Source organism: Mesoplodon densirostris, chromosome 2, assembly GCF_025265405.1.
Source record: "Mesoplodon densirostris isolate mMesDen1 chromosome 2, mMesDen1 primary haplotype, whole genome shotgun sequence".
Taxonomy (NCBI): domain Eukaryota; kingdom Metazoa; phylum Chordata; class Mammalia; order Artiodactyla; family Ziphiidae; genus Mesoplodon; species Mesoplodon densirostris.
The window spans coordinates 35,316,730-35,342,391 of record NC_082662.1 but is presented as its reverse complement, the minus strand read 5'-3'; the positions used below and the strand labels follow the sequence as shown (position 1 = coordinate 35,342,391).

General features: G+C 48.0%; 1 protein-coding gene across 1 annotated transcript in view; it reads left to right on the top strand.

Moving 5' to 3' along the window:
- The window catches only part of LOC132502797 (proline-rich protein 2-like), a 197,871-nt gene extending 173,029 nt beyond the window's left edge, over positions 1 to 24,842 (top strand). The window contains exons 4-5 of the mRNA XM_060118979.1: positions 22,577 to 22,809; positions 23,242 to 24,842. Of these exons, the coding sequence (XP_059974962.1) occupies positions 22,577 to 22,809; positions 23,242 to 23,408 (400 nt within the window). The 3' untranslated portion in view covers positions 23,409 to 24,842. The remainder of the gene's footprint in view (positions 1 to 22,576; positions 22,810 to 23,241) is intronic.
- The last annotated feature ends 820 nt before the right edge of the window (positions 24,843 to 25,662 follow it).

Genomic DNA, 25,662 nt, shown 5'->3' with positions numbered 1-25,662 from the left:
GCATATCAAACTCCTTGATGTAAACTACCTTTGTTCTCATTCTTCCAGAATTAAAAAAAACTAACTTATTGTGACTACTTAGCATGTGCTAGGCCTTGTCCTAAGCAGTTCATATGTACTAACTCATTTCATTATTAATGCAGTCATCTGAAGATAATATTCTTATTATTTCCAATTTCCAATTTGGAAACTAGAAGACAGAGAGGTTAAGTAGCTTACCCAGAATCACACAGGTAGTCAGTGGTGGGGTCCAGACCCCTATCCCAGGCAGTCTGGCTCTTTCCACCTTCTCCTTAACTACTTCTCTTCACTACCTCTGCCTATCCCAGGAGAACACCTACAGGCCTATCCTCTAGTCTGTCCCATGGGGCTGCCCCTCAGGGAAAGTAACTTTCTGCCTACCGCTGTACATCTTATTGTTTTCCTTTATTCAGAAATGTATGCATAAATTAGTAAATCTCCTTCATTAAATGTAGAAGTCCCATTGATTACGACATCAGTTATAACTGTGTAAGGCAGACAGCAGGATGCATTTTGGAATTTGGGCATAGGAAGGGAGCTTTTGAATGCTTTGATTCATTCATTTATACATTCATGTGATGAATAGTTATAGAATGCCTACTCTGTTCCAGGCACTGTGTCAGGTGCCGGGGATGAAATGACAGAGGAATACAGTCTCTGTCCTTAGGGAGCTGACAGTCTAGGGAAGGGGAGGGGAAGTAAATTGGAGTATTGTGCATGTAATTATTTAATTGTAAAGTTGAAAGTAGAGAGTGATAAGGAGACTCTGAGCCATAGTAGGTGCTCAATAATCATTTGTTGAATGAATGAGGCAGTGAATGAGTGAATGACCCAACCTAGTGTCGGGAGGCTTCTTTGAAGAAGGGACATTTTGGCGAAGGTCTGAGGTGTGGGTAGGGTCAGTGGGTTGGGGATGGTGGGGCGGGGAGTGATCGTCAGGACTGCAGCGTCTCCCTCCTTGGAGGAGCGGGGACACTGCTTTTGGACGGCAAGCACCGCTGGTCCTGGACTTGGGACTCACATCTTGAGCAAAGCTTTGTCTTACAGTCACCCACACTCATGTTCTCCTTCTTTTCAAATCTGTTTAGATGTTGTTTGGGCTGTCTCCTCATTATTTGTTCTCTAAATGTCTTACCTAAAAGGTGTGTTCCTTAATAATTCACATTTTCATAATGTCTGAGGCCAATTGTTTTTTTCTCCAGAAGGAGAACACATTTTCAACTTCATGATGACGGCTAATGGGAGAAGCACTTGTACGGTATAAAAATTTACTCTATCGGTAGGATTATTGAGTACATGTGCTCCTTAAAGAAAAACCCTTGAGCGTGGAAAGAACAGTCCCTTCTGGAGCAGCATTCAGGTTGAAGGTGGCTTTTGTACTTTGGTGTCACATCTCAGATGTGGCTGCACCAGGTTCTGCTGCGTCCCTGGTGGGTCCTAGTCTTGGTGTGGTTTCTGTTCATCTCTCGGTGAAAGGAAGGCTGTCACCTGTTTGCATCTGTTAGGGATGATTAGCAAGCAAGGCAGGTGAATTATCATAGCTTTTGATCCCTTGCTTGGGACACTCAGATTTCCCAATGTCACGGGGTGACCCCCTTAAGAATGTCATCTTAATATGAGCATTCTTCCAGGAGACCCTGTCCCAAACTTCTCAACAAGCAGACTGATGGGAGAGCCAACACTTGCTTTCCTTCTACTGACATAAGCAGTGTGTAATGTCTGAAACATGAACAGGAGAGAGGCAGGATGACAGGGAAAACATACACCAACAGGAACCATTGGTTTGAGTCCCAGCCTTGCCATGGAGTAAGTCCTCTGACTTCAGGAGAGTCACTGCCGTTCTGAATTTTAGCTTCCTCCTTTACAAAAGGGGGGAAATGATTGTTTATTGGGTAATTATTGTGCACAATCATTATCCTGGGAGCTTTCTGGTTTTGTTTGCTAATTATTCACTTAAGCTTACGACAATCTTATAAAATAAGTATTAGTACCTCCATTTAACAGATGAGAAAGCTGAGGCCTAGAGCGCTGGGTGCTGCATCCAGAATCAGACCACTTGTAAAGGCAGTTCTAGGATTTGAAATCTGACCTGCCACCAAAGCCCGTGCTCCTCTTCCTCCCTCTGTGCCTGCAGGGTGGTTGAGGTGAACGAGCAAGAACCAGGAGCCGCCGGTGTGTTCTAAACCGTGATGCAATCGTTTATTGTTTTTTCCCCGTGGATAGTTGGTTAGTTCGGCTGAGATCTGAGTTTGTTGCTGCTTTAGGATTGAATACAAGCAGCTTGAAACTGCTGGCTCCAGGGGTGGATCTGTTTTCATTGTTTTGTCCTGAGGGGGCTTCAGAGCAAGATGTTTATTTGCATAAAGGTATCCAAGTGCAAATTGGGTACACAGTGTCATGGCAATGCAGCCACCTCTCTCTCGTCAGCAGGGGACCCTGTCCCCGTGCATTCTACAGATGATATTTGTGCATCTGTGGAGTCCCTACTCTGTGGTGGGCACTTTGCTCTGGGGTACAACACTGAAGAAGTTAAACCTCTCGCTGAGGAAGCTTATATTCTAGTGAGAAAAACAAAAATACAAAGACCAAAGGGGGACAAAAACATGAAAAATTACATGACCTGTTGGTGATCAGTGCTAAGAAGAAAAACGAAAGCTGGGTAAGGAAGGAGGCCAGCGTGGCTAGAGTTGGCATTAGCCAGGAGAAGGAGGTGGGAGGTGAGGCCAGGCACATGGCCGTGCAGACCCAGGGGACTTAGTGGGCCAGTGGAAGGATCCCGATGTTGGGTTTGCTTTCATTGTTCAGAGTCATTGACTTACTCTGCATGAGCTGGGAAGCCTCCGGGGACTTTGAGCAAGGGAGAGGGAGAAGGGCAGAGATGGAGGGAGCAGGCTTAGTTGGGAGGCTGGCAGTGGTCCAGGGAGAAGGGGTGTGGCCTGGGTGGCAGTAGTGGAGGGGTGGGAAGTGATGGGTCCCGGCTATGCTCCGAGATGGAACTGATGGGATTTGCCATGCCCTGGGTTTGCCGGCCCTGTAGGAAGAACCCAAGATAAGTCATTTACTAGATGGCACCACCATGGCAGGGAGATGGGTGGACATGGCTGCATGTGTGTGGTCAGGTGAGACCTCTCAGTGCAGGATGAGGTTGTCTGGGCTTTCAGCATCTCAAGTTAAGCACAAGGAAGACAGAACAGCTCACGATCTGTATCTGTACAACGTGCCTTCACAGTGAAACGTGTGCTGCAGAGAGGCCACCCTGGGCCTGAGCACAGATGCCAAGTGCAGCTGGAGCAGTGTCAGGGGCAGTCCTTGGGCTAGAGGGCGGGTCTGGAGGTATCAGGGCAGGGAGGGAAGGTGGTGAGGGGCTGCTGGGTGGGGACCAGTAAAAAATGTTGCAGCTTCTTCCTGTCAGCCAGGGGTCTGCAAACTGCAGCCTGCCTGCGAGCTAAATCCGCCTGCTGCCTGTTTTTGTCCAGCCCCTCAAGCTAAGAATGGTTGGGTTGTTTAAAAAAAAAACAACTCTCAAGGAATAGAGTATGCAACAGAAATGGAATATGACCCTGCAAAGCCTAAACTATTTCCTGTCGGTCCTTTATAGGAAAAGCTTGTTGTAGGCAGATGATGGGGCCAAGACAAGGATGCCCCATCCATCCCACTTCATGCTGCTCTTAGGAAGATTGTGCCAATGGGCGGGCTTCTGGTCCAGGAATGCCCGATACAGAACAGCACGCTCCCTGGAGTCTCTGCTGAGCACCCCTCTCTAAGAGGGAACATCCTCAATAGCCATTTAAAGACTGAATAGACCTAGAGTCTGTCATACAGAGTGAAGTAAGTCAGAAAGAGAAAGACAAATACCATATGCTAACACATATATATGGAATTTAAGAAAAAAAAATGTCATGAAGAACCTAGGGGTAAAACAGGAATAAAGACACAGACCTACTAGAGAATGGACTTGAGGATATGGGGAGGGGGAAGGGTAAGCTGTGACAAAGCGAGAGAGAGGCATGGACATATATACACTATCAAACGTAAGGTAGATAGCTGGTGGGAAGCAGCCGCATAGCACAGGGAGATCAGCTCGGTGCTTTTTAACCGCCTGGAGGGGTGGGATAGGGAGGGTGGGAGGGAGGGAGGGAGGGAGACGCAAGAGGGAAGGGATATGGGAACAGATGTATATGTATAACTGATTCACTTTGTTATAAAGCAGAAACTAATAAAAAATCAATAAATAAAATAAAACAAATATTAAAAAAAAAAAAGAAGACTGAATGATCAGAAAGACCCTCTCTGGCTCTCCGTCAAGGCGGCTGTGGGAACCTGGGGGGAAGATAGAGTAATAGAAGCTCTGCAGGTGACAGTTCTGCCCCTTGTGTTTGGAATCCTCAGAGGTTGCCCATCCTGTCATGGGTCTCCTGGCATTGATCACACTTGAGACAGAGTCTGTGTTTAAGGCAGGACGTGTATGGTGAGTTGAGACTTTTAGAGTCTTGCCCCGCTCTTCAGGTGACCCCTGAACAAACTTTAGCACATCAGGAGCGCTCTGTGCTGCTGACTGTCCGGCGCGGTTCGTTAGTTGGGGGGAAGAGACCAGGCTCCTGCTCTTCTGAGTGCCTGATGGGCCAGCTGTGCTCCTTGGAAAACTACCTAGCACACCAGAGGTCAGTCAAGGTCAGGGAGAAACTGATCCAAGGGAAGGCCAATTGGGAGAAGAAAAGGTAGCGGGGGAGGGGGAAAGAAAGGTAGAAGTAGGGGACAGGGGTCATCTTGTTGAACCTACTTGACCTTCTACCCCAGGCTGGTTCTGGATCCAGACCCAGTAAATCGCACAAGGAGCAGCCAAGTTCACTGTGAATCCTTGGCAAGTAGCCTGCCGTTGAGAGCCAGCTGCACTTCCGAGGCCAGGAGGTAGGCCAGGCAGAGGCTGGCCTGGGGCGGACCCTGGGCTGCAGATCAGCCTGACCTCTTTGGCTTCCAGCTCTGGCTGAAGCAGGGAGGATCTTCTTTACCTATGACTACCAATGCAGTGGCAGCAGTGGTTTCTACCACGACCCCCGGTCCCGGGGGCTGGTCGAAAAACCAGCCTCTGAAGAGCAGCGGCCTGGGACTTCTCCCCACCCCCAGATGTTTTCATCCCCCATCCTCCCAGTCCACAGCCCACAGACCGAGGGTATCTGCATCCCACACTTTGCGATCTGCCGGTTTAAGTGGGACTGAAGATTCCTAGAAAGTCAGCCTTGGATCTTCCTCCGGTGGCAAATTTCGACTCAGCTGGGTCCCTGTCTGTTCACGGACAGCAGGGCTGAGACGCCAGCTGCGGTCACAGTAGCGGGGAGGGAGGGAGGGCACAGAGGGGCTCAGATTTTGACCATTTTTTCTACCACAAAACCTTTGTTAGTTGACTTAGCAACTCCTTCAGACCTGTCTGTGAGCTCAAAGCTCCATGTTCTGGTTTTTTCCCCCCCAATCCTGAAACTACATGTGATGGTCAAATGTTGTCAACGTTGGTAGCAGCCATAGCTGCAGCGGCTGCCCCTGGTCACCCTCCTCCTTGCCATAGCTGTAACTTTTAATTTTTAAGACTTTTTCCTTCTAGCAAATGTAAGGTCCTACCAACTACTTCAGCTTGATTTTACCCCTACCTAATGATTCATAGAATTCAAATCTAGAGTTTCCTGGTCATGTCTTACTCTGCTTTGAAATCATTCCCGTCTCTCCAGAGTACAATCCAGGAAATTTCCCCAGATCATCTCTCACAGGGAACACAGCACCCAGGGTTGCCCCACTTTAAAGACAATTGGGGCTTCCCAGGTGGCGCAGTGGTTGAGAGTCCGCCTGCCGATGCAGGGGACACGGGTTCGTGCCCCGGTTTGGGAAGATCCCACATGCCGCGGAGCGGCTGGGTCCGTGCGCCATGGCCGCTGAGCCTGCGCGTCCGGAGCCTGTGCTCTGCAACGGGAGAGACCACAGCAGTGAGAGGCCCGTGTACCACAAAAAAAAAAATAAATAAATTAAAGACAATTGGAAGAGACAGAGGTTAACGCCAAGAGCAGTGACTGTCCCTGAAGTTCGGGGTGTGGCAACTCCCCAGAGCATCCTCTGAGGGCAGGGGCCTGATGACAGGTGCTGGTTGCACTTCTGTGAGGCTCAGGATTCCGGGCTCCAGCCCCAGCTTTCCCTACCACTACCACCTAAGGAGACGCGGCCAGAGGGCGTTTGGCAGGAGGGCTGCCAGGCGGGTCTAGCTCATTGGTGGTGCCCTTGGTAGCACCAGATCTCCTCTCCGTCCCTGTCCTTCCTGCCCCCTTTGCCGCTAATCTTTGTTTAGCTCCAGATGCTGTTATGGCTCTGACTAAAAGCTGACATCAAGGAGGCTGTGAGCCAGGGCTTTAATTTCCCTGGATACCAAGGAGAAAGAGGATTAAAAAAAATAGATCCAAGTATTTAAATTGAAAAGATACTTGAGTGAACCCCTAATAGGGCCAAGTCCAGTGATGGGGAAGTTTGTGCACCCATGACAAGTCCCTTCCCTTCTGCTGTCTAACTGCCCTGGCCTCAAGAGCTGGCAGCAAGCACAGTGCTCTCATTAAGCTCTGCAAGACTTCTCTGGGAACCCAGATTAAGTAGCTCTGTGAAGGGAATCTGCTTATCAAAATACTGATGAATGGGCTGGGTCAAGAGTGAGTCAGAGGCAGCCAGTGCTGAAGCATAAACCCCTTGGATTAGAGTGAGTTGCTTTATCTTTACCCCTGTTTTAGCTGCTAAAGCAATTTGCAATCTAGATCTGATGCTCCTTTGATAGTCTTTCTTATGCAGAGTTTTTCCAGGGGTCAGCTACCACTCAGCTCTGTCCCAGGGTAGCTGCTATCAAGACATTTCTGTAAATTCCTTTCCATCCTGACAGAAGCCGTTGCTCCATTTTGTATATCCAAAGGTTCTCCCTGTGTCTCAAAGCCCCTCTGAGAAGAGAATCAGGTGAGCCAGGTTGTCACCTGGATATGCTTCAGTGCCTGTTTATGTTAGATTTGGTCCCTTTGTCCAAAGGTCACCCATTTGTGGAGCAAGCAGGCGCACTTCAGTGTGATAGGACCAGCCTGAGGTTAGCCAGAGGCTGCTTCGTTGTTCTGTTCTTTGGGGGGCTTTAGAAATGGTGAGAAGTTATACCACTTTTCTGGATCTTCATTTTCTTATCCGTAAGAAGGGGGATGGGGGCGATGGCTGGCTGGTTCTCACATCCTCTAAGTCTCTGCAACCATCCAGCTCTCTCTGCACACTGCCTGCCCCCAAGTGTGAATCCTTTCTCTCCTCCCCTCCTCCCCTACTGGGAAGAGCCCTGCTCCAGCCACCTGGACATCCCAAACCCAGAGGGAGTTTGGAAGGAAGGGAAGAGAACTGTGTGCCCCAATCTTGAGGCCACTGGAGAATCTCAAGAGGAAGAGGTTAGACAGTCTGTAGGAGCAGGTGACACTGCAAAGGGAGTGATTGTTGGCCTTTTTCCTTGATGTGGAGGATGGCATCTTCTCCTCTCTCCAAATTTGGTTCCAGGATGGATGATTTCGGGGGGGATTTTCTGCAGGCAGTGAATCTCATTCAGAAATTCTCCTTAGGGCCTCCCTGGTGGCGCAAGTGGTTGAGAGTCCGCCTGCCGATGCAGGGGATACGGGTTCGTGCCCCGGTCTGGGAGGATCCCATATGCCGTGAAGCGGCTGGGCCCGTGAGCCATGGCCGCTGAGCCTGCGCGTCCGGAGCCTGCGCGTCCGGAGCCTGTGCTCCGCAACGGGGGAGGCCACAACAGTGAGAGGCCCGCATACCGCAAAAAAAAAAAAAAAAAGAAATTCTCCTTAGCTTCCGTCGATGATCATGGCTTCTTAATCTGGATGTACTGCCCGTTTCCTGGGACAGCCAGCTCTTACAATTGTAAATTTTACAGCCACGTGACACTTAGAGGCTGGCTTCTTAGTTTCAGTTTGACAGATGGGGAACTTTGGACCACAAAAGGTTAAATGACTCATCCAAGGTCACACAATCAATTAATTGGGAGAGCCATATTTACTGGGGTCTAAGGAATCTACAGTGAAATTCACAGATCAGTTTCGACGAATTCACGCACCTGTGTAACCCACACCCTCAGCAGCGAACCAGAATTAGAATCATTCTCTGGGCCACAACTGCAAGATTATTGAAAGCACAGAGCCTAATGGGAATTCAGCTTCCCTTTAGGAAGACCTCCCTCTCCCTGCTTGTCCCCATTCCCTGAAGTGGCATGTGGCATCATCCCCTTGCCTTTCTGATTTTGTCCCATTCCCAGGACCTGTGTCATTCTCTGAGCTGGAGTTCCGATTTCTACCTGGTTTAGGCAGAGTTGTCTAGGAAACTAGAAATAACGACAGTTGCCAGGGTATGCAGATCGGGTGATCCTCGGCTCCTTCAGAACACCATCATACCAGCCTTCTCTGCTTTTTCTACTACGCTCACCTGCCCTCAGGTCACTGGAATCATCCCCATGTGGCCCAGGTTGCTTTCAGCTCCCTAGCCACAGCGGATCTGACCCTCCAGCTTAATTTACAAGGAGGTGGTGGCCGGTAGCTCTAGATGCTGGGTGACATGGGGACGGATGATTCTGTGTCTGGGAATGTGTGTGACAAGCGGAGGAGGAAAGCCTGTGAAACTAAGCTTCTGTTTGACTCATCTTTGTTTTCCAGGAACTGGAGGAGGTGTGCATTTCAACTGTTCACGTCCATTCCACCTTAAGCATTGCCCTTTTTTTTTTGCATTCATTGTTTCCTTCCCTCCCACTGTCATTCAGTAACTGCAGCTGTGAGCACTGCACTTGGGGTTACCTCTCTGAAAGGGAACTGCTTATCTCCCATCTGTATCTGTGGAGTGAGAAAACTTGTCTACGTCAGCAGAGCTGGGTAATCATAAGACCCCTGGTCCCTAAGGATCTTTATCTGATTCCCTTGCGTGACTCCCCAAACTCAAGTCTCCTGACTTGCCTCAATGCTCCTTTCACAACAAGCTGCCTGTCTTTGTTGAAATCTGTGGTCCTCTGTCCTGTTGAATCTGTAGTTCATCTTGTAGACTCCCCACATTTCTAAAGAAGTAGGAGACAAGCTTGGAGGGAATGGGAGATGTGGAGCATCACACAGTAATGTGATGGAGAAAACCGCATGCTGGGACGTTAGCAGCAGTTTGGGGGGCAGGGGAGGAGGTTGTGGTGCTGGTGGGAGGGGAAGAGGGAGCAGAGAAGAGAGGGTAAAAGGAAGAAGTGACTCAGTCCTCACGCACTGAGCTGAAGGCATGTGCATACGTGTGAAAATAATTAAGTCCTACGGTTTGTCATCAGGAGAGAGGATTAGAAATCTGGATTCTGAGTTTTCTAGGTCCTGTTCTCTGCAGCTGATTTCCACCTCTGGTCTGAGAAACTGTCAGGAGGATCAAGGGCAGGGGAGGCAGAAGGGGTGTGCAGAATCCACTCTAACTGGTTATTTGTTTTGACAGACAGCTGTTTCACTGACGCTGGATAAAACTTCAGTTATATTTTTAATTCCCTTTAACAGAAATTACAAAGCATCATCTGTGGCCTTCTGCTTCCAGTTTTGCTGCCTGCCTTTTGGATGTTTGGGCCTTTTAAAATTCTTGTAAAGCGGCCCTTACTCTCCAAATCTGAACCCATTACTTTTTTTTTTTTTTTTTAATGGCGACACCACGCGGCATGTGGGATCTTAGTTCCCCAACCGGGGATCAAACCCATGCCCCCTGCATTTGGAAGCGCGGAGTCTTAACCACTGGACCGCCGGGGAGGTCCCGAACCCTTCACTTCTTACCTCCTTAGCTGCAACCTGTTTCTTTGCCTTTTACAATGCCACCTCCACCTCACAGCTACCAAGTTACGAAATTCACAACTCCCTCTGACTCATCCTTAAGCCCTCTTGCCGAATTCTTCTCCCTTAGAGGTTTGCTTTGTGGTACCTTCCAGACCTCTTTCTTTCTCTCCCATGGCCAACACCATGGTCTAGCCCCGATCAGGGCCAGGCTGGACCGCTGTAAAAGCTTACTAGTACACTCCTCTCCCTAGCCTATTCTGCAGTCCCACAGAAAGCTGAAGCCTTTAAGATTCTCCTTTAAGCATGTTAATCTGCTATTCACACGTCTCCAACTGCTCCCTACTGTTTATTGGATAAAGCCCAGACTTCTCTGTGTGGGATTCAGACCTCTCTGAAATCTGGCCTCCTTCCTCCCTATCAAATTCTCTTTGTCTCTGTCTCCCTTGCACAAACCCTCCTCCTGGGGCTGGGAGTGCAGGCAGCTTGTGCCTGCGCTCAGCTGCTCTCACAGTCTGCCCTCTCCCCCGCAAACCAGCTCACTTCTTTTTTTTTTTTTTTTTTTCTTTTTGCGGTATGCGGGCCTCTCACTGTTGTGGCCTCTCCCGTCGCGGAGCACAGGCTCCGGACGCGCAGGCCCAGCGGCCATGGCTCACGGGCCCAGCCGCTCCGCGGCATATGGGATCCTCCCAGACCGGGGCACGAACCCGTATCCCCTGCATCGGCAGGCGGACTCTCAACCACTGCGCCACCAGGGAGGCCCCCAGCTCACTTCTTATCCACCCGCCTAAACTCCCCGCCCCCACTCCAAGGTGAAAGGCACCCCATTTTCCCAGAAAGACCAGCCAGCCTTTCCTGAGTCTGCCAGCTCCCCTTAGGGGTGTCTAGTGGCGCTTACTGCTGGGATCTCTTTTTGGCACCTGACTTGCTGGCTACTGTCATGAACATCATCTCCTCGGTGAAATCACAAGCCCTTAGAGCAACTGGCTTTTTTTTTTTTATCAACCCCAGTGCTTGGCCCAGCGTAGCACACTTGCGGGCCTCCGGACATTGTTTTGGAGGATTATCGTGCACTGCTCAAGCAAGCTACAAAGTGACTCTGTATCCTCTGCTACAATGTGGTCCCAGATGGAGGATGGAATAAGAGTTTTCTTTGGGGTCATCAGCCAGACTGCCCATCGCTTAGGGTTGCATGCACAGTGCCCAGCTTCCCCCCACCAACTCCCCCTCCTAGGGGTGTGCCAAGGGGCTGGCAATAAGCACTCCCCTCCCTCTTAGTTTGGAGTTTTGCTCCTGTTGCCAAGAACCTAGCCCTGGCTTTGCCTCCCTCTGATTCCACCTCCCTCCTGGAAGATGTTCTTCGTCTTGCTTTATTTTGGCTGCCGATTTTACTACTCTGCAGCTTTCAGGTTTGTGGGCTTACTGTGTGCCCGCAGGAAAATTCGCCAGGGTTCTCACCCCACACGTGACTTCTTCCGCAGAGCTGTAATTTAAGAGATGCGTGTTCTGTTTCCAACTGCCGTTATGCCACCGGGGCCAAACCCAGCAAGAGACTCCAACTGCGACAGCAGAAATGGGGGAGGCTTTAGAGGAGGAAAATCCCCTTGGTGAAAATGGAGACGGTCCTCTGAAAACACGGCAGAATTCTGGCTGAAGGAGTCAGACCCATTTCTAATCCAAGAATAGTAATTCTCTAAGAGTGGACAACGAGCAAATCTGGGTCCAGGTGTCTGCTTACTACAAACACAGTAGACTCTCCAAATCCAGCGGGATTTTGACTAGCTCAGGAGAAAATTGCTGTGTAAATACTTGTCGGGGAGTGGGATACGGAGGGAGTTATATGTCAAATTATTGTCCCAGAACCGATGCAGAGCAAGGAAGAAAGTTATACAATTACGGCTTGAGGTAAGCAGGCCAGGGCTACACCTTGGAAGTCTCGTGTTCCATTGGCCTGGAGTGTGAAGGCATTTGTTGTAACAGGATTTGGTCTGTGGCCCTCAAAGGTTTCCATCTTGGCAAGGGGGAGATTTAAGGAGTTTTCCCTGCTGTGGTGTGTTTTCATCTACTGGAGGCATAGCTTTGTCAGCTTAACTTTTCTTCCTTATGAAACTCGGGCATCCTTATGCAGAGGCTCCTGATGGATGTTTAGGTGTTAAATCCATCCTGGGAAAGCGTGGGGACCACTGATCTCAGAGGGACCCAAAGTCCAGCTGTTGATGTGCAGGGCTTTTTTCCTATCAGGTTTGCTTACTGCCCTTGCTGGTCTGAACCAGAGTTAAATCCCAGCATTAGGAAGGACTGTGGCGCTCACCTAATTCAACCCTCCACGAAGTAAAGAGATGCCAAGTTCCATAGTGTGCAACCAATCTGCCTGACTGTTCCCTGTGGCAGGGAATTCACTTTCAGTTGCCTGTTCTGCTGCCCCTAATTACTAGAATGGACTTCCATTTTAAACATGAGCAGGCAATTCACAAGAGAAGCAACACAAATGAAAAACGTCAGCATCCCTGGTAATTAAAAAAAAGACAAAATAAAACAATGAAATGCCCTTCTTTCCCCCCAAAGAATTGGTAAAGATTTTCTCAAAGGTTAGTACTCAGCATAGAGGAACATTTGAGGAAATCGGCCCTCACTTGTTTTTCGAGGAGAGTTTGGCAATATGTGTTAAAAGCCTTAAAATCGGTATAACCTTTGATTTGGCAGTGCCATTTCTAGTGCTTTCTCTTAAGGAAATGATACTGTTTGTGTGGCAAGGATTTAGCTATAAGGATATTCCTGGTGGTGATGCTTATAATAAAACCTGACAAGTAGCCAAGTCTCTAACAAGGGGGGATTGATCAAGTCAAGGGTGTTACAGCCTAAGCATTACTTAGACATTTTTTATCAACTCAGTTTTCATGATACTACTACAAAGTAGGCCTGTTATTTTGGCAATTTTACAGATAAAAATAACTGAACCATGAAGAGGGCAAGTAACTTCAGTGAAATGATAGAGATAGCCAATGATGGAAGCGGGATATACATCCAGGTGGTCTCTCCGGAGCCCACACATTCTTAACCTGTATGCTCCACTGCCTCTCATAATAGACATGTGAAGCGGAAAATATGTATTAGGTGGTATGTAGAATATGCTTCTATTTTTGTCTCAAATATCAAAGACTCGCAGAATATACATGACATTACTTTTTTAGAAATAAATTAATTAATTTTATTTTATTTTTTATTTTTGGCTGCATTGGGTCTTTGCTGCTGTGCACGGGCTTTCTCTAGTTGTGGCGAGCAGGGGCTACTCTTCGTTGCGGTGCACGGGCTTCTAATTGAGGTGTCTTCTCTTGTTGCGGAGCACAGGCTCTAGGCATGAGGGCTTCAGTAGTTGTGGCTTGTGGGCTCTAGAGTGCAGGCTCAGTAGTTGTGGCGCACGGGCTTAGTTGCTCCGCAGCATGTAGGATCCTCCTGGGTAAGGGCTCGAACCCGTGTCCCGTGCATTGGCAGGCAGATTCTTAACCACTGCGCCACCAGGGAAGCCCGACATTACTTTTATAATTAGAAAAGAGTTTGGTTAAAAAAAAAATCTATCTTTTATATTCAGCCAAGCTCTGAAGCCTTCACCCATTTTCCAACTCTTTCATTTACGAAATTTTCATTGAGCTCTTTCAATAGGCAGGGCATGATGACAGCTGCTCTGGATCAGCATGGTAGAAGACTGGTTATGCCCAACTGGTACAGAACTTCTGTGCCATGGGGAGACCAATGATAAACAAATGAACAGATACCAAGGGCTGCCATTTATTGATGCCAACTGTGTGCTGGGTATGCATCTAACCAATATTGATGTTTCATATGTTTATTCTTTTAGTCTTTTACATAACTCCTTTTATAACCCTGGACAGCATGTGGCATTAATCCTTAAGGTCACCCAGTCTGTAGGCAGTGGGGCTAGGATTCGTCTGTGGCAGGGACTTACCAGCCTAAGCTTCTAACTTCTCCAGCCTCTCCTACTACAAATTCATTACAGTCCAGTCACACTGGCCTCCTCTCCTACCCCAGGACCTTTGCACTTGACATTCTCTCTGTCCAGGACACTCACTCTCCCACTAGACCTTAGCATGGTGGCCTCCTCATCATGCAGCTCACAGAGACCTTACCTGAGCTCCCCGTGTGGCTTCCCTCTCACTTACACAGTCATTCACCATCATTTTCTATCGCATCACCTTGTTTTATTTTCTTTGTGGCAGTTATCACTGTCTGACATTATCTGACATTGTTTCACCCACTGGATTATAAGCGCCATGGAAAACAAGATCCTTGTCCTTTTTTTTTTTTTTTTTTTTAATATGAGAGGTCTCATTTATTTATTTATTAAAATATATTTTTCAATGTTGTGTATTTAATATGATGTATTACAATACAATACATGCAGTAAAGGAGAGATATGATCAGACATCATCTACCTATTTTCAACAGTATGGAGTTTTGGGACTCAGCATTAACATGGATCTGGTTCTAAATAGTAAATTGGAGAACTTTCAAACAACGATCAACATGTGTTTTTGTCAAATTGAATCAAGGAAGACAAGTACATGCCATTTATGCATTCCCTTCTCACTTACCTCCACGTGTCCTCGAACCCATGGTCGGTATCATTGTTCTCTATTGAAACAGTAGTAATAACTTAATTATACCCAGTGACATATTCAGTGCTTTGCTAACCTGCTTTATATACATTGTCCCCTATAATCTGCCCAAGAGTCCTGTGGTACCCTCGCTAGTTTATAGATGAGTGTGTTAATCAGGGTCTCCAGAGAAACAGAACCAATAGGATATATCTCTATCTACATTTGTGTCTGTCTCTATGTCTATGTCTGCATCTATATCTATGTCATCTATCTATCTATTTATTATAAGGAATTGACTCACATGATACATGATTATAGAGGCTGAGAAGTCCCACAGTCTGCCATCAGCAAGCTGGAGACCCAGGAAAGTCAGTGGTATAATTCCAGTCCTAGTCCAAAGGCCTGAGAACCAGGAGAGCTGATGGTCCAGCCAATGGTAAATTCTAGTCCAAGTGCAGGAGAAGACCAATGGCCCAGCTCAAAAACAGATATAGGAGAAGACCAATGTCCTAGCTCAAAAACAGACTTAGGAGAAGGCCAATGTCCTAGCTCAAAAACAGACTTAGCAGAGCAAGATCCTTGTCCTCTTGATCACCATGGTGTCCCCGTTGCCTACCATAGTCCCCGCACATAGTGGGTGCTACTGAAGAGAGGGGGAAAGTGAATAAATGAAGGATGATGAGAGACTGATGGTCTCTAGGTAAGACACGCACATTGGAGGCCATGGAAGGCAAGATGATCCACTGTGGGGCAGGAAGGAAATAAGGTAGATGAATAGGTAGGTAAATATACAGGTATAGACACACACATATCATCCTTTCTATTTTTGTGAATGACAGAGTGTGAATATAATTTATAAATAAACAAATATACCCATATGCCAGTTTACTCAAATGTTTACTGCTAGGGCACATTACCAAAAAACTTTGGAGATCATTGGCTTAGAAGGAGAGACAGGTGAGGAAACAGGCCAGCTGATGTGTTGTTCCAGGTGCTGCCGACAGCATGAGTGTGAAGTGCCATTGAGGCAGCACGTTCAGGGTTACCTAACCTGCCTTGGGGGGGTTGAATAATTGCGAAAACTTACATTTAAAAAATTGTTTTTTTAATATTTGTAATTATTTTTTAAAAACTATCCCCAAATACACAAGCTCTTATTTTTAGACAATGCAAGCAACATAAATGGCCATGGCCCTTATGGTCATTTTCCTAATAGATGGTGAAAGAGAGACCACCTGAGAGTTCACAGTTGACTAGCTAGAGAGAGTAGTTTCCAAAGAGTTTAAATATGGCTGTTAATGACTGTGGTTAAATATCCAAGTTGTTCTTACATTCTGAGCTGCAAAATTAATCTGAAAAATAGAAAAATAAACATGTCTTCAAACTCTGGTCTCCTAGCTAGAGAGGCAGTCGGGCATTGCGGTGGAAGAACACAGGCTTTGGCGTCTGACGGACTTGAAACTTTCCTTCTGCATGGCTTCGAGCAAGTCCCTTTTCTTGGATCACTCATCTGCAAAATGCGCACATGGATGCCTGCCTGAGAGACACCATGTTGTGAAGATGAAACAGAACAATGAGCACCTAGGACCCAGCACAGTGCTTGGTACATGGTGCGTCTATCTGAATATCAGTTCCTCTGTTTAAAGAGAAGACGCCGCGCACTTAGAAAGGACTGATATGTCCTTCAGAACATCGTCAAGAACACGCTTTTTTCTTTTTGTACTTGATTAAACTGAGTCATGCTTGAATAGGTTCTTCTTTAAATAATTTAAAATGATTTCATGTAAACCACAGCCATCCTTCTTGGGGCTGTATTGACCCTTGATATTTTGCTGGTGATGCTATCAGGCTAACCTTCTTTTCCTCCCTGGGTTGAAGCTTAGATGCTGCGGCAGCTGGCTTTCTGTATGACCAACAACTCTTGTCTTCTGAGCATGGAGGATTGCCGTTGGCTTGAAGCAGAGTAAACAGAGAGAAGCCGGGACCTTGGCCTGGGAACCACCTGTGTCCAGGCAGTGAGGCCTCTTGTGGAGTGGGGGAGGGGGACTGAGTGGCCTGTTTGGAGGAGAGGAATTGGATCAGGAAGGGGAGGACTGAGTTGGGCAGAACTCAGCAGATTCCTTGGCATGCGCTGCAGAAGGATTCCCTGAAGGGCTGCACAGAAAAGAAATGTGCTGTGTGTTTGGCAGGCCAGAAACCACAGAGAACCTGGCAATGCTTTTTGAGGATTTGGGAGCAGAAAAGCAGACTCCCTAGGTGGTTATTTATAGAGCCGGCAGCAGTAATGATCAGTTAGAAAAAATAAATTATAACTCAGTTAAACCTGAAATAACTTTTCTTTTGCAACCCCAGGCATTCCACCCGGGCGGCTTGCACACCACTCCCTCCCGATAGAGTTCCTGGAGGCCGAGGATCCACGCCAGGCTCACTCATGGCCCCTCAAAGCTTCAGCGCAGTCCATAAGGCAGCAGAGAGGGAATGTCTGGCTAGAGACAGAATTCTGGCTGGATGACTCCTTTCTTTTCCCCTTGCACCCCCCAAATTGTAAAATTGTCTCTTCTTTCTTCCCTCAACACGTCTGTATCATACGTACGGCAGAAGGTGGACCTTGCTGGGAGTGTGGAATCCGTGGCACGCTGAGCCTCCACTTTTGCATTCCTTGTGCACGTGAGAGTGCGCACACCAGCTTGTTTGCGGCGTCTGTGTTTTGGCTGCAGGGAGAGCTTCTTAGTGGTGTGCCTTCTGAGAGCTGGATGCTGACTCTGAGTTCACAGGCCCCCAGCCTCTCATCCCCCCTCAGCCAGCCCAGTAAGACCACCACAATGTTCACACTGACAGCTTGGCAGTGGGGTCACCTTGAGCTGCCCGACCTGTCACTTGGCATCTTGACACTTGGGCATCCATCCTGTTTCCCCTCTCCCAGCCATCTGCTCCTTCTTTTCTATTCATTCATTCGTTCGTTCATTTGCTTTTCAACCGACAAGCAGTTATTGAGCGTCTACGGTGTGCCAGGCACTGGCAACGTACAAATAAATCTAGAGGCTGCAAACGGGTGGCACTTGAGTCGGTCTGGCCTGCAGATGCATGTTATTTGGCTCACAACGTGGTGTCTTATATTTGACTTGCTGCTGACAGTAAAGATGTGGCGATTTCACATGAGTATGCTGATACTTACTTCTCCCCGAAAATCTGAAGTTCTGGCAATACAGGCCCACACTCCCACGTGTTAGTATTTTCTACAAGGGCAGCTGCCCCCTTTAAGTGAGGCAAGTCTCTCCGATTCATCACGGATCCCGAGACTCCCAATTTTCTGGCCACCACCAAGACAAATACCATACAGGTCCCATAAATCAGCTGCTACACGCATATATGGGACCTGCCTGGCCCTGTGCATTTGAATCTGTGACTCCTGATGCAGATTCTAATCTGAGGGGTTTTGTGGTCCAGTGGGGGAGGGAGGCAGAGCCACAGGTGATTTTAGTTCATGAGAAGTGTCATGCGAACAGTGTCCTTTGGAAGAACGGGGGAAGGAAAGATGGTTATTGACGAAAAGAGTCAGGGACTTGATGGAGAAAGTGAGTTTGGACCCAGAATTTGAAAATGCAGCAAGAATACGCCAAGATGTAGCTGTGAAGGGCACCCCCAACACAGGGATTGGTCTTTATAGCAGCTCAGAGGACGAAGGAGCAGAGAAGTCCAGTGGGACGGGGGCGGGGCGGACCTCAGCGCAGGTAGGGCTGAGGCCGTTCTCTCTTCAGTGGGATGCTCCTCGGCCAACCCCGTCCAACTCTGACCAACCCCAAACCAGAGACCCCAGGGCCCTTCACACCCTTCTGGCCCGTGGACATCCCTTCCCCAGCTCCTGCCCCAGACAGCTGGGTGGCCTGTGAACAGGTTCCGACCCATCTGCCAAATTTTGTCTGGAGTAACAGAGTCCTGCTGTTTCTCCCCACCCCAGCCCAGAACCTAGGGAGGGGAGAGGGCAGAGGGAGAGGGAGAGGACAAGGCAGGTCTGTCTCCACCCTCAGGGGGTAGCAGGTGGCCCTGGGCACAGACCCAGTGAGTAGACAGGCTGAACAAGCCTCCATGGTCCCCCTCCCTCTCTGGCACAAGCTGGAGATCCTCAACACGTGCGTTCCCCTGGTCCTCCCTCGGCACTCATGCATCATCGTCACTTATAGTAGTCTGGTGTCTCCCCAGCCGGCATCGTCAACCCAGAGTGGGAGGGGCGGGAGAAGACTTGTAGTTTATGCATGATTCACTGTGGAGAGTTCACAGGAGCCTCCAACCCCACCTGCTCTCATCCCCTCCACACCCCAGTCCTGGCTTTGTCCTGGGCGCAGTCTTCGCCATGCCTTTGCCTTGCTCACTTCCCTCAGTCTGGATCTCCCTGTCTCACCCTTTCAAAATGTTGAAATCCTTCCTTCTTTAAGCCCCTCGATGCATGATGCCTCCCTGGACCTCCCTGATTCGGGAAGCACCAGCACCAATCACATCATAACATTGCCAGAAATCAGAGAGCTCACCCATGATCCGGATGCCCCAATCAATATAGCATTTCAGAGCCAGAAGAGACCTCAGCCGCTGAAGATGACCCCGTCGCTTTATTCCCCACCCCGTGTGTTCCTTTTTTGGCAGTGAACATAGCGGTTTGGTGGGGGTGGTGAATTCTGTGCCCCCAACCAGACTGTTCGCTGCTCGAGGGCAGGAGCTGGCTGCGGTGCGTGTTTTCCCTAAGATGCGCACGCTGCTGCATAACGACTGTGCCTAGTTGTATGTGGTTAGTAGCCAGTTGCCCCCTGAATTGAATTCTTGGTAGAAGGGATGATAAGTTACTCTTTGCATGCACATTTGTCATTAACGTTATCACTGGAGGAAGAGTGGTAACAGTTTGGGAGTGACTGGGTCAGAGGAGGTGACACCTGTAATGTGAGGGCACCTTGTGGCCAAGAGCCTCTTTGCCTGGGGTGTTAAAATTTGGCTAATGGGAAATTGGTTCAAGCATCCTACGAGTTAATGCAGGCTTGGGAAAGGGAAGGAGTGTAGACCCGGTGCCCTCCTATCCCCCACCCACCCCGCCCACCAAGGATGTCAAGAAGTCAGGGCCTGGTGATAAGAAGGAATCTTAGCTCCTCTGAAGTCCCCATCTATGGGACTCTAGGTTATCCAGAAATTTTGGCCAGAAGTCGAGGGATCTCAGCCTATATTCTACCACTTGCCCTGCTTCAGTTCCACTGACGGTTTCCCCGAGCTCCTCTGCGGTGTCCCACAGTGGTCTTCTCCTGGGCTTCCTTCTGGCCGCACCGCCTGTGGCTGTGATGCCTCTGGAAGCTGCACCAGGGCTCTGAGTGGCCCGTGCCAGCACCCCAAGGCTGCTGCTGTTGGGCTGGGGGTTTCCACCCAGCAGCCTGGGGCCTGGGGGTGCTGGGGAGAACTACGAGGGGGGCAGAGCACGAGTGGGTGGACATGCACACCCTGAGAAGTTTCACTGGTTTGGATCCCTCCAGAGACTATTTGGTCTTATTATTGATCAGCTAATGGCAAGTTATAATCTTTTACTTTTTACAGAGAGTTTCCGTATATGCTAATTTCCTTGATCTTCACAAGTACCCCACGTCTTGGTTTTTTTTTTTTTTTTTTGTGGTACGCAGGCCTCTCACTGTTGTGGCCTCTCCCGTTGTGGAGCACAGGGTCCGGACGCGCAGGCTCAGCGGCCATGGCTCACGGGCCCAGCCGCTCTGCGGCATGTGGGATCTTCCCAGACCGGGGCACGAACCCGTGTCCCCTGCATCAGCAGGCAGACCCTCAACCACTGCGCCACCAGGGGAGCCTGTCTTGGGTATTTTTACCATTCCCATTTTATGGATGAAGAAACTAATGAATCTCAGAGAGATTGAAATGACTTGCCTAGGGTTGGAATCCAAATCTCTTGACTCTAAAGCATCTCATCGTTCCAATACACTTTTTCCTCCCAAATCCTGTATCCAGATAGACCTGACTCACTAGCGTTCTTTCTAGATGAAGGGGCACCAGAGCTGGGAAGTGATTCAGCACCACCCCCAATCCCTGGAACTTCCTGTCTTCTTGCTCCTGTCATTGAGGACACCTGCCTAAGGGGACATTTTCTTCTTCCACATCCTGTTGAAGCACGAGGAATCCAACTCCTAGTATTGAAAGGGAGAGAAATTCAAAGGAAAGTCTCAGATTCCAACTTTGGGATCCACTTGGGAAGAAGATGCTCCTGGTGCCTTAGGGTCTTTTGTTCCTCTGTGCATTTATTTACTTATTCAGCAGATATGTATAAAGAACCTGCTCTGTGCCAGACACAGTTGCAGGTGCTGGGGTTACTGTGGTGAACAAAACAGGCCAAGTCCTCACCCTCTTGGAGCTCACAGGCTAGTGAATGATGAACACAATGTTTCAGACCGTGCTGGGGGCTATAAAGAAAATAGAGAAGGGGGATGAGGTAGAAAGGGTGGGAGTGAGAGCTGCTTGGATTAGGTACTCAGGAGTGACTCCTGAGAAACATACAAACTGAGACTTGGGGGACAGAAGGAGCCCAACATGAGAAAACCAGGCCAGGAAGAGGGACCAGGAGGGGCAAAGGTCCAAGTGGAAGCTCAGAATGAGATTTTAAGGAAATAATATTCTTCATGGTGGCTAGGTTACGTGTGCTGTCATCACTGTGGTTCAGCAACAACATGCCTAGTGGGAGGAGTTATCCCAGGACCCGACACATGTGTAATGGGATTTCTGTGGGAAAACCAGGCTGGGTGCTAGACAGTGGACTCACAGTTGAACTTGGAGACCCAGGAACTGCTTCCATCACAGGCTTACTAAGAAATGACCAGGGCACGGAATGAGTGCTTCAGTGGGGAGGACAGGAAGAAAGCCCAAATTCACCGATTATAGAAACTCTTGACCCTTGTGACCCTGGTAATGACGAAAGTCAGGTTTTCTAAGACTCCATATTTATGATTTGAAATTGTGCTGCTGGGGTTTCAAGTTGGGGTTCTGCTATCAATTATCTGTGTTTCATTGTTTCTTTGAACAAGTCACTTAACCTCTCTAAACTTAGAAATATTATATTAAGTGAGGGAGGGAGATTAAATGAACTCTAAGACACGTCTTCTTCTTTCCCTTTTAATGCCTTAAAACGAATGCATTTATCAGCAGTTAGTTTTCTCTGTGTTGCAGCCTTTTCTGTGCCTCCGCTTTGGGTGAGGTTAGAGTACTAAGTCTAAGTGAGTCATTTGTAATGGTAGTGATTCCTTAATATAAGCCAGGTGCTACTATTGACCTCTCTTGGTGTAGACCCATGGTTCCCAAAATGTAGTCCCTGGACCAGCAGCTACTGGGAATTTGTTAGAAATATAAATTCTCAGCCTCAGCTCCAGATCTACTGAATTAGAAACCCTGGGTGTGTAACCCAGAATCTGATTTTAACAAGGCTTCCAGGTGATTCTGACGCACAGTAAAGTTTGAGAGCCACTGGTGTAGAGTACGTGCTTTAAGATTTGGGGCTACCAGTGATGGATTCTTATATTTCAGCCATTCTTGTGGCCACAGGAAATGCTTGCATTTGTAAGATGTTTATCCAGCTTGGCTTGGCGAACAGTCCTGTGGCTGTAAAGCAGAAGGGAAGCTCATGGCTTTTGCTGGGATTGGGCCCAAGATCTTCTGGTTGGCATCATATCCTGTCCACTACTCCAGGCGAGGACCTGCTAAGAGGAGGGTGTTGGCAAGGGGTGTGCTCATCCTTGAGGAAGCCTTGGCAGAGGGGCTGCTGGACGTGCTTCAGTGGAGGCTGATTCAAGTGGAGCCGGTTGTTGATTATGTTAGCATTCACACATTTTTAAAGCATGAAACTGTCCTGGGTTTATAAGAGTCTGGTAGATAGATCTGCTTGCACCTGTGTCGTGAAGATCAGTGGTGATGAAAAGTCTTGGGTCTCAAATAAAAAGTAATCTGGTGACCCTGCTGTACACTGAATCTAGAGCTCTGATCCAGTTTGGTCTCCTTGTCTAAATGTCCACTCGTAAAACAGGAGTGAGGTGACCAGATGGTCCAAATCACCCAGGACTGTCCCGTCTTTCCCCTTCCTGTCCCTCTCAGTCTGGTGTCTCGGATTTGGCCCTGCATTGCCCACCCCTGCTGGATCTTGTCCATTCGAGGGACAAAACGTCCTGACACCTTCCTGAAGAATGGGAAGAGAGGAGATCCTGAAAGCACAGATTGCAATACTGTGCCAGAGGCCGAGGAAACCTATGCCTGGAGGGATTGCCCCACACCAACAGGAGCACCAAGGATGCTGGAGCCGGAGGCACGCAGGCCCAAGAAGGGTAGAAGTAAGTTTATTTTCCTGGTAGGGCTTAGAGGAGGGTTAGTACTAGGTAGGCATCGGGAGTGGGGCTGGGATGGCCTCTACTGGCCAGAAGGCAGAGAATGGGAGGCAGATGGGCAAAGCAGGAGGTGACAAGGGCACGGCAAGGAGTATGAGCCTTTCAGCCCAAGCTGGCCTTGCCTCCCTGCTCACGCCTTCTGCCTCTCTTTCCGAATTCTTTCATCTCTGACCATGTCATTCCATCCTGGGGTCCTTCCTTCCTCCTGCCATCCTGGCGGCCCTGACACCCTTGTTAACCACTTGCCCACCCCATGCTCCTGCTGTACCCTGCCCACTGCCCACTCCATCCTCCTTGTCTGCTTCTGTGCATCATTGACATGATGGAAATGGGAGAATGGTAGAGTCCCATCGTGATAAGCACTCTCCCTGTTCGCAGATACCAGCAATGACCAAGGGCCACCCATAGCAGTTCCCCGGCTGTCCGTCCAGGACCCACCGAATGGAGGACATGCAGCGGCTCTCCCTTTACAACCACAAAAGCTGAAACAAAGGCCAGAGAAGCACGAAGCAGCACGAGTCCAGAAGCTTTCAGAATCACCCTGAGAAAATTGTCTATTGAATGACAACCAGTTTTACCAATGTGTGAGAAGAGACCTTCCCTCCCCCACTGGGTTCCATCCTATCTGGATGCCCTTCCTTGTGGACTCCGAAGATCTCATATCTCCCTTTAAGCATGCAGTTCCTGCTTCAGCTGTGGTAGTTCTGGGTAACCTTCTCTGTGAGAAAATGTTCATTTTTTTCTCCCTACACATTCTGACTTGAAACTGGGTCATTTTAGGCTAGAAGCACCTCTGGTCATTCTCGTTTCTCAGAAGTTGCCAAGTTCATGTCACACTTGTTTCATTTGTGAACAGGGGTCCACTTCTGACAGATGTTACCTGGCCTGGGCAGTGTGTCTCCTGTTGGCTCCCTGGTACTTTTCTCCCCTCCTCCACCCTGTCCCAGGTGAGACTCACTCAGTGGCAACCCTACCTCTCCTGGTGAGGACTGTATATGTGGCAGACGGCCTTTGGCTGGAGGTGTGAGAGAAAGTGTGGTCTGGTGGGACCAACATCTTTGTCAATTTGGAGGCCACTGGAGCAGGGCTTTATTCCTGGGAGAAGGTAGTTTCAGAGAGGCCAGCCCTTATCTCCGTGTGCCCCCTGCTTCTACCCTCTTAACTCAGGCTTGCCTTTTAGTGTCTTTCTTAATCCAGGGTAGTTTTTCTTTTCTTTCTTCAACTAGAAGCAACTTTTGTTGTAATTTTCATTATTGCAAAGCAACACATGCTTATTACAAAGACATCAGAAAGGTAGACAAACAAAAGAAGGAAAAACCAGCCCCAAATCCTATTTGCCTCAAAGGCAACCATTGAGACTCTGTTGAAGAACCTTCCAGATCCCTTTCTAGGCATATAGTATCGTATATATATTAATATATATCATATATCACTATGACTTCTCATATTGCGATGTCATGATACCACATATATTCTTTGATAACATATGTTGTCATTTAATGTCTTATAATGAACAGCTTTTCTATATCAACAAACTTTTTTTAAAATGGCTAAGTAATGTCTTTAATTCCAGAAGAGAAAACTGAGGACAAAATGTAAAGTAATTTACAAAATAAAGAGGATGATAAGTCACTTAGTATAAGAGAATAAAGCCAAGCAGATTCAGCTCAAAGCATGCACACCCCCATTTTTCTGGGCCATGAGTTATATGAGTCTATAACAATTGTAATGTACGAGTACTCAATTATAGAGCTATCCCATCATTTATTTACTTAATCTCATATGGTTCAATGTTTAGGTTGTTTCCAACTTTTCTCTATTTTAAGCAGCATTAATGAGCATGGTTCTGGTTTAATCTACCTACAGTTATTTCCTTGAAGTAAATGCCCAGAAGGAGATCAAAGGATAGTTAGTGAAAGCTACAAAGACCTCCAAGTATGCAACCAGCATTAACTGCTTGGTACCAAAATGTGTTAAAGGCTGGGCCACTGGAAGGCTGCACACACCCTTTCTAAGGTGACATCACACATCCATGCTTGGGTAACTCCGGCCTCCTTTCCCTTGCCCAGAACAGAAGGCGCCCACAAATGACGTCTAAAGTAAGCAGATGGTGAAAGAGGGAGTGACGTTGTCTCTTTGGGTTGGCTGCTTGGGTATATCTCGTGATTCCTCATTGGATGCTGATAGATAGTCATTCATTCATTCATTCATTACCCACTTATGGAGCAGCCACTGTTGCAAAGTGTCAAGCTGGAGTCTGAGAAGACAAAAATGAATTAAACAGGGACTCCATCCTCAGGAAGATCACAGCCGAGAGAAGGTCAATGATGAATAACACACATTTACTCCACAGTATAGGAAGGGGAGAAAAATGTAAGTTCAGTTATACATCTCAGGGCAGAAAAATAGGAACAATCTGAAAGTCCCAAAGGAAAAGCATGAAGATCACACATAATCCACTGGCCTATTCATGACAGCTATCTTTTTCAAGTGTGTCCTTTGAGGCTTGCTTGCTTGTGATCATCCTCCCTGGGTGCAGCCTCCTTGAAGGCATTGTCTGTGTCCCTCATCTGCACCTCCAGAGACTCTGGCACCATCTTAGACAACTTATTCAGAAATCTGTTCAATGTGAAATCCAAATGGGAAGAAACAAAATTAAAGGTAAAGGGATTCATGAATTGAAACAGAGTCAATATTTTATGTATGCAGGGAAATTTGCATTAATTCATATCCTTCTGTTGATGGAAACTTTTTCAAATATTTCATTATGAAAGTAACAATCTCATTTAAGAAAATATG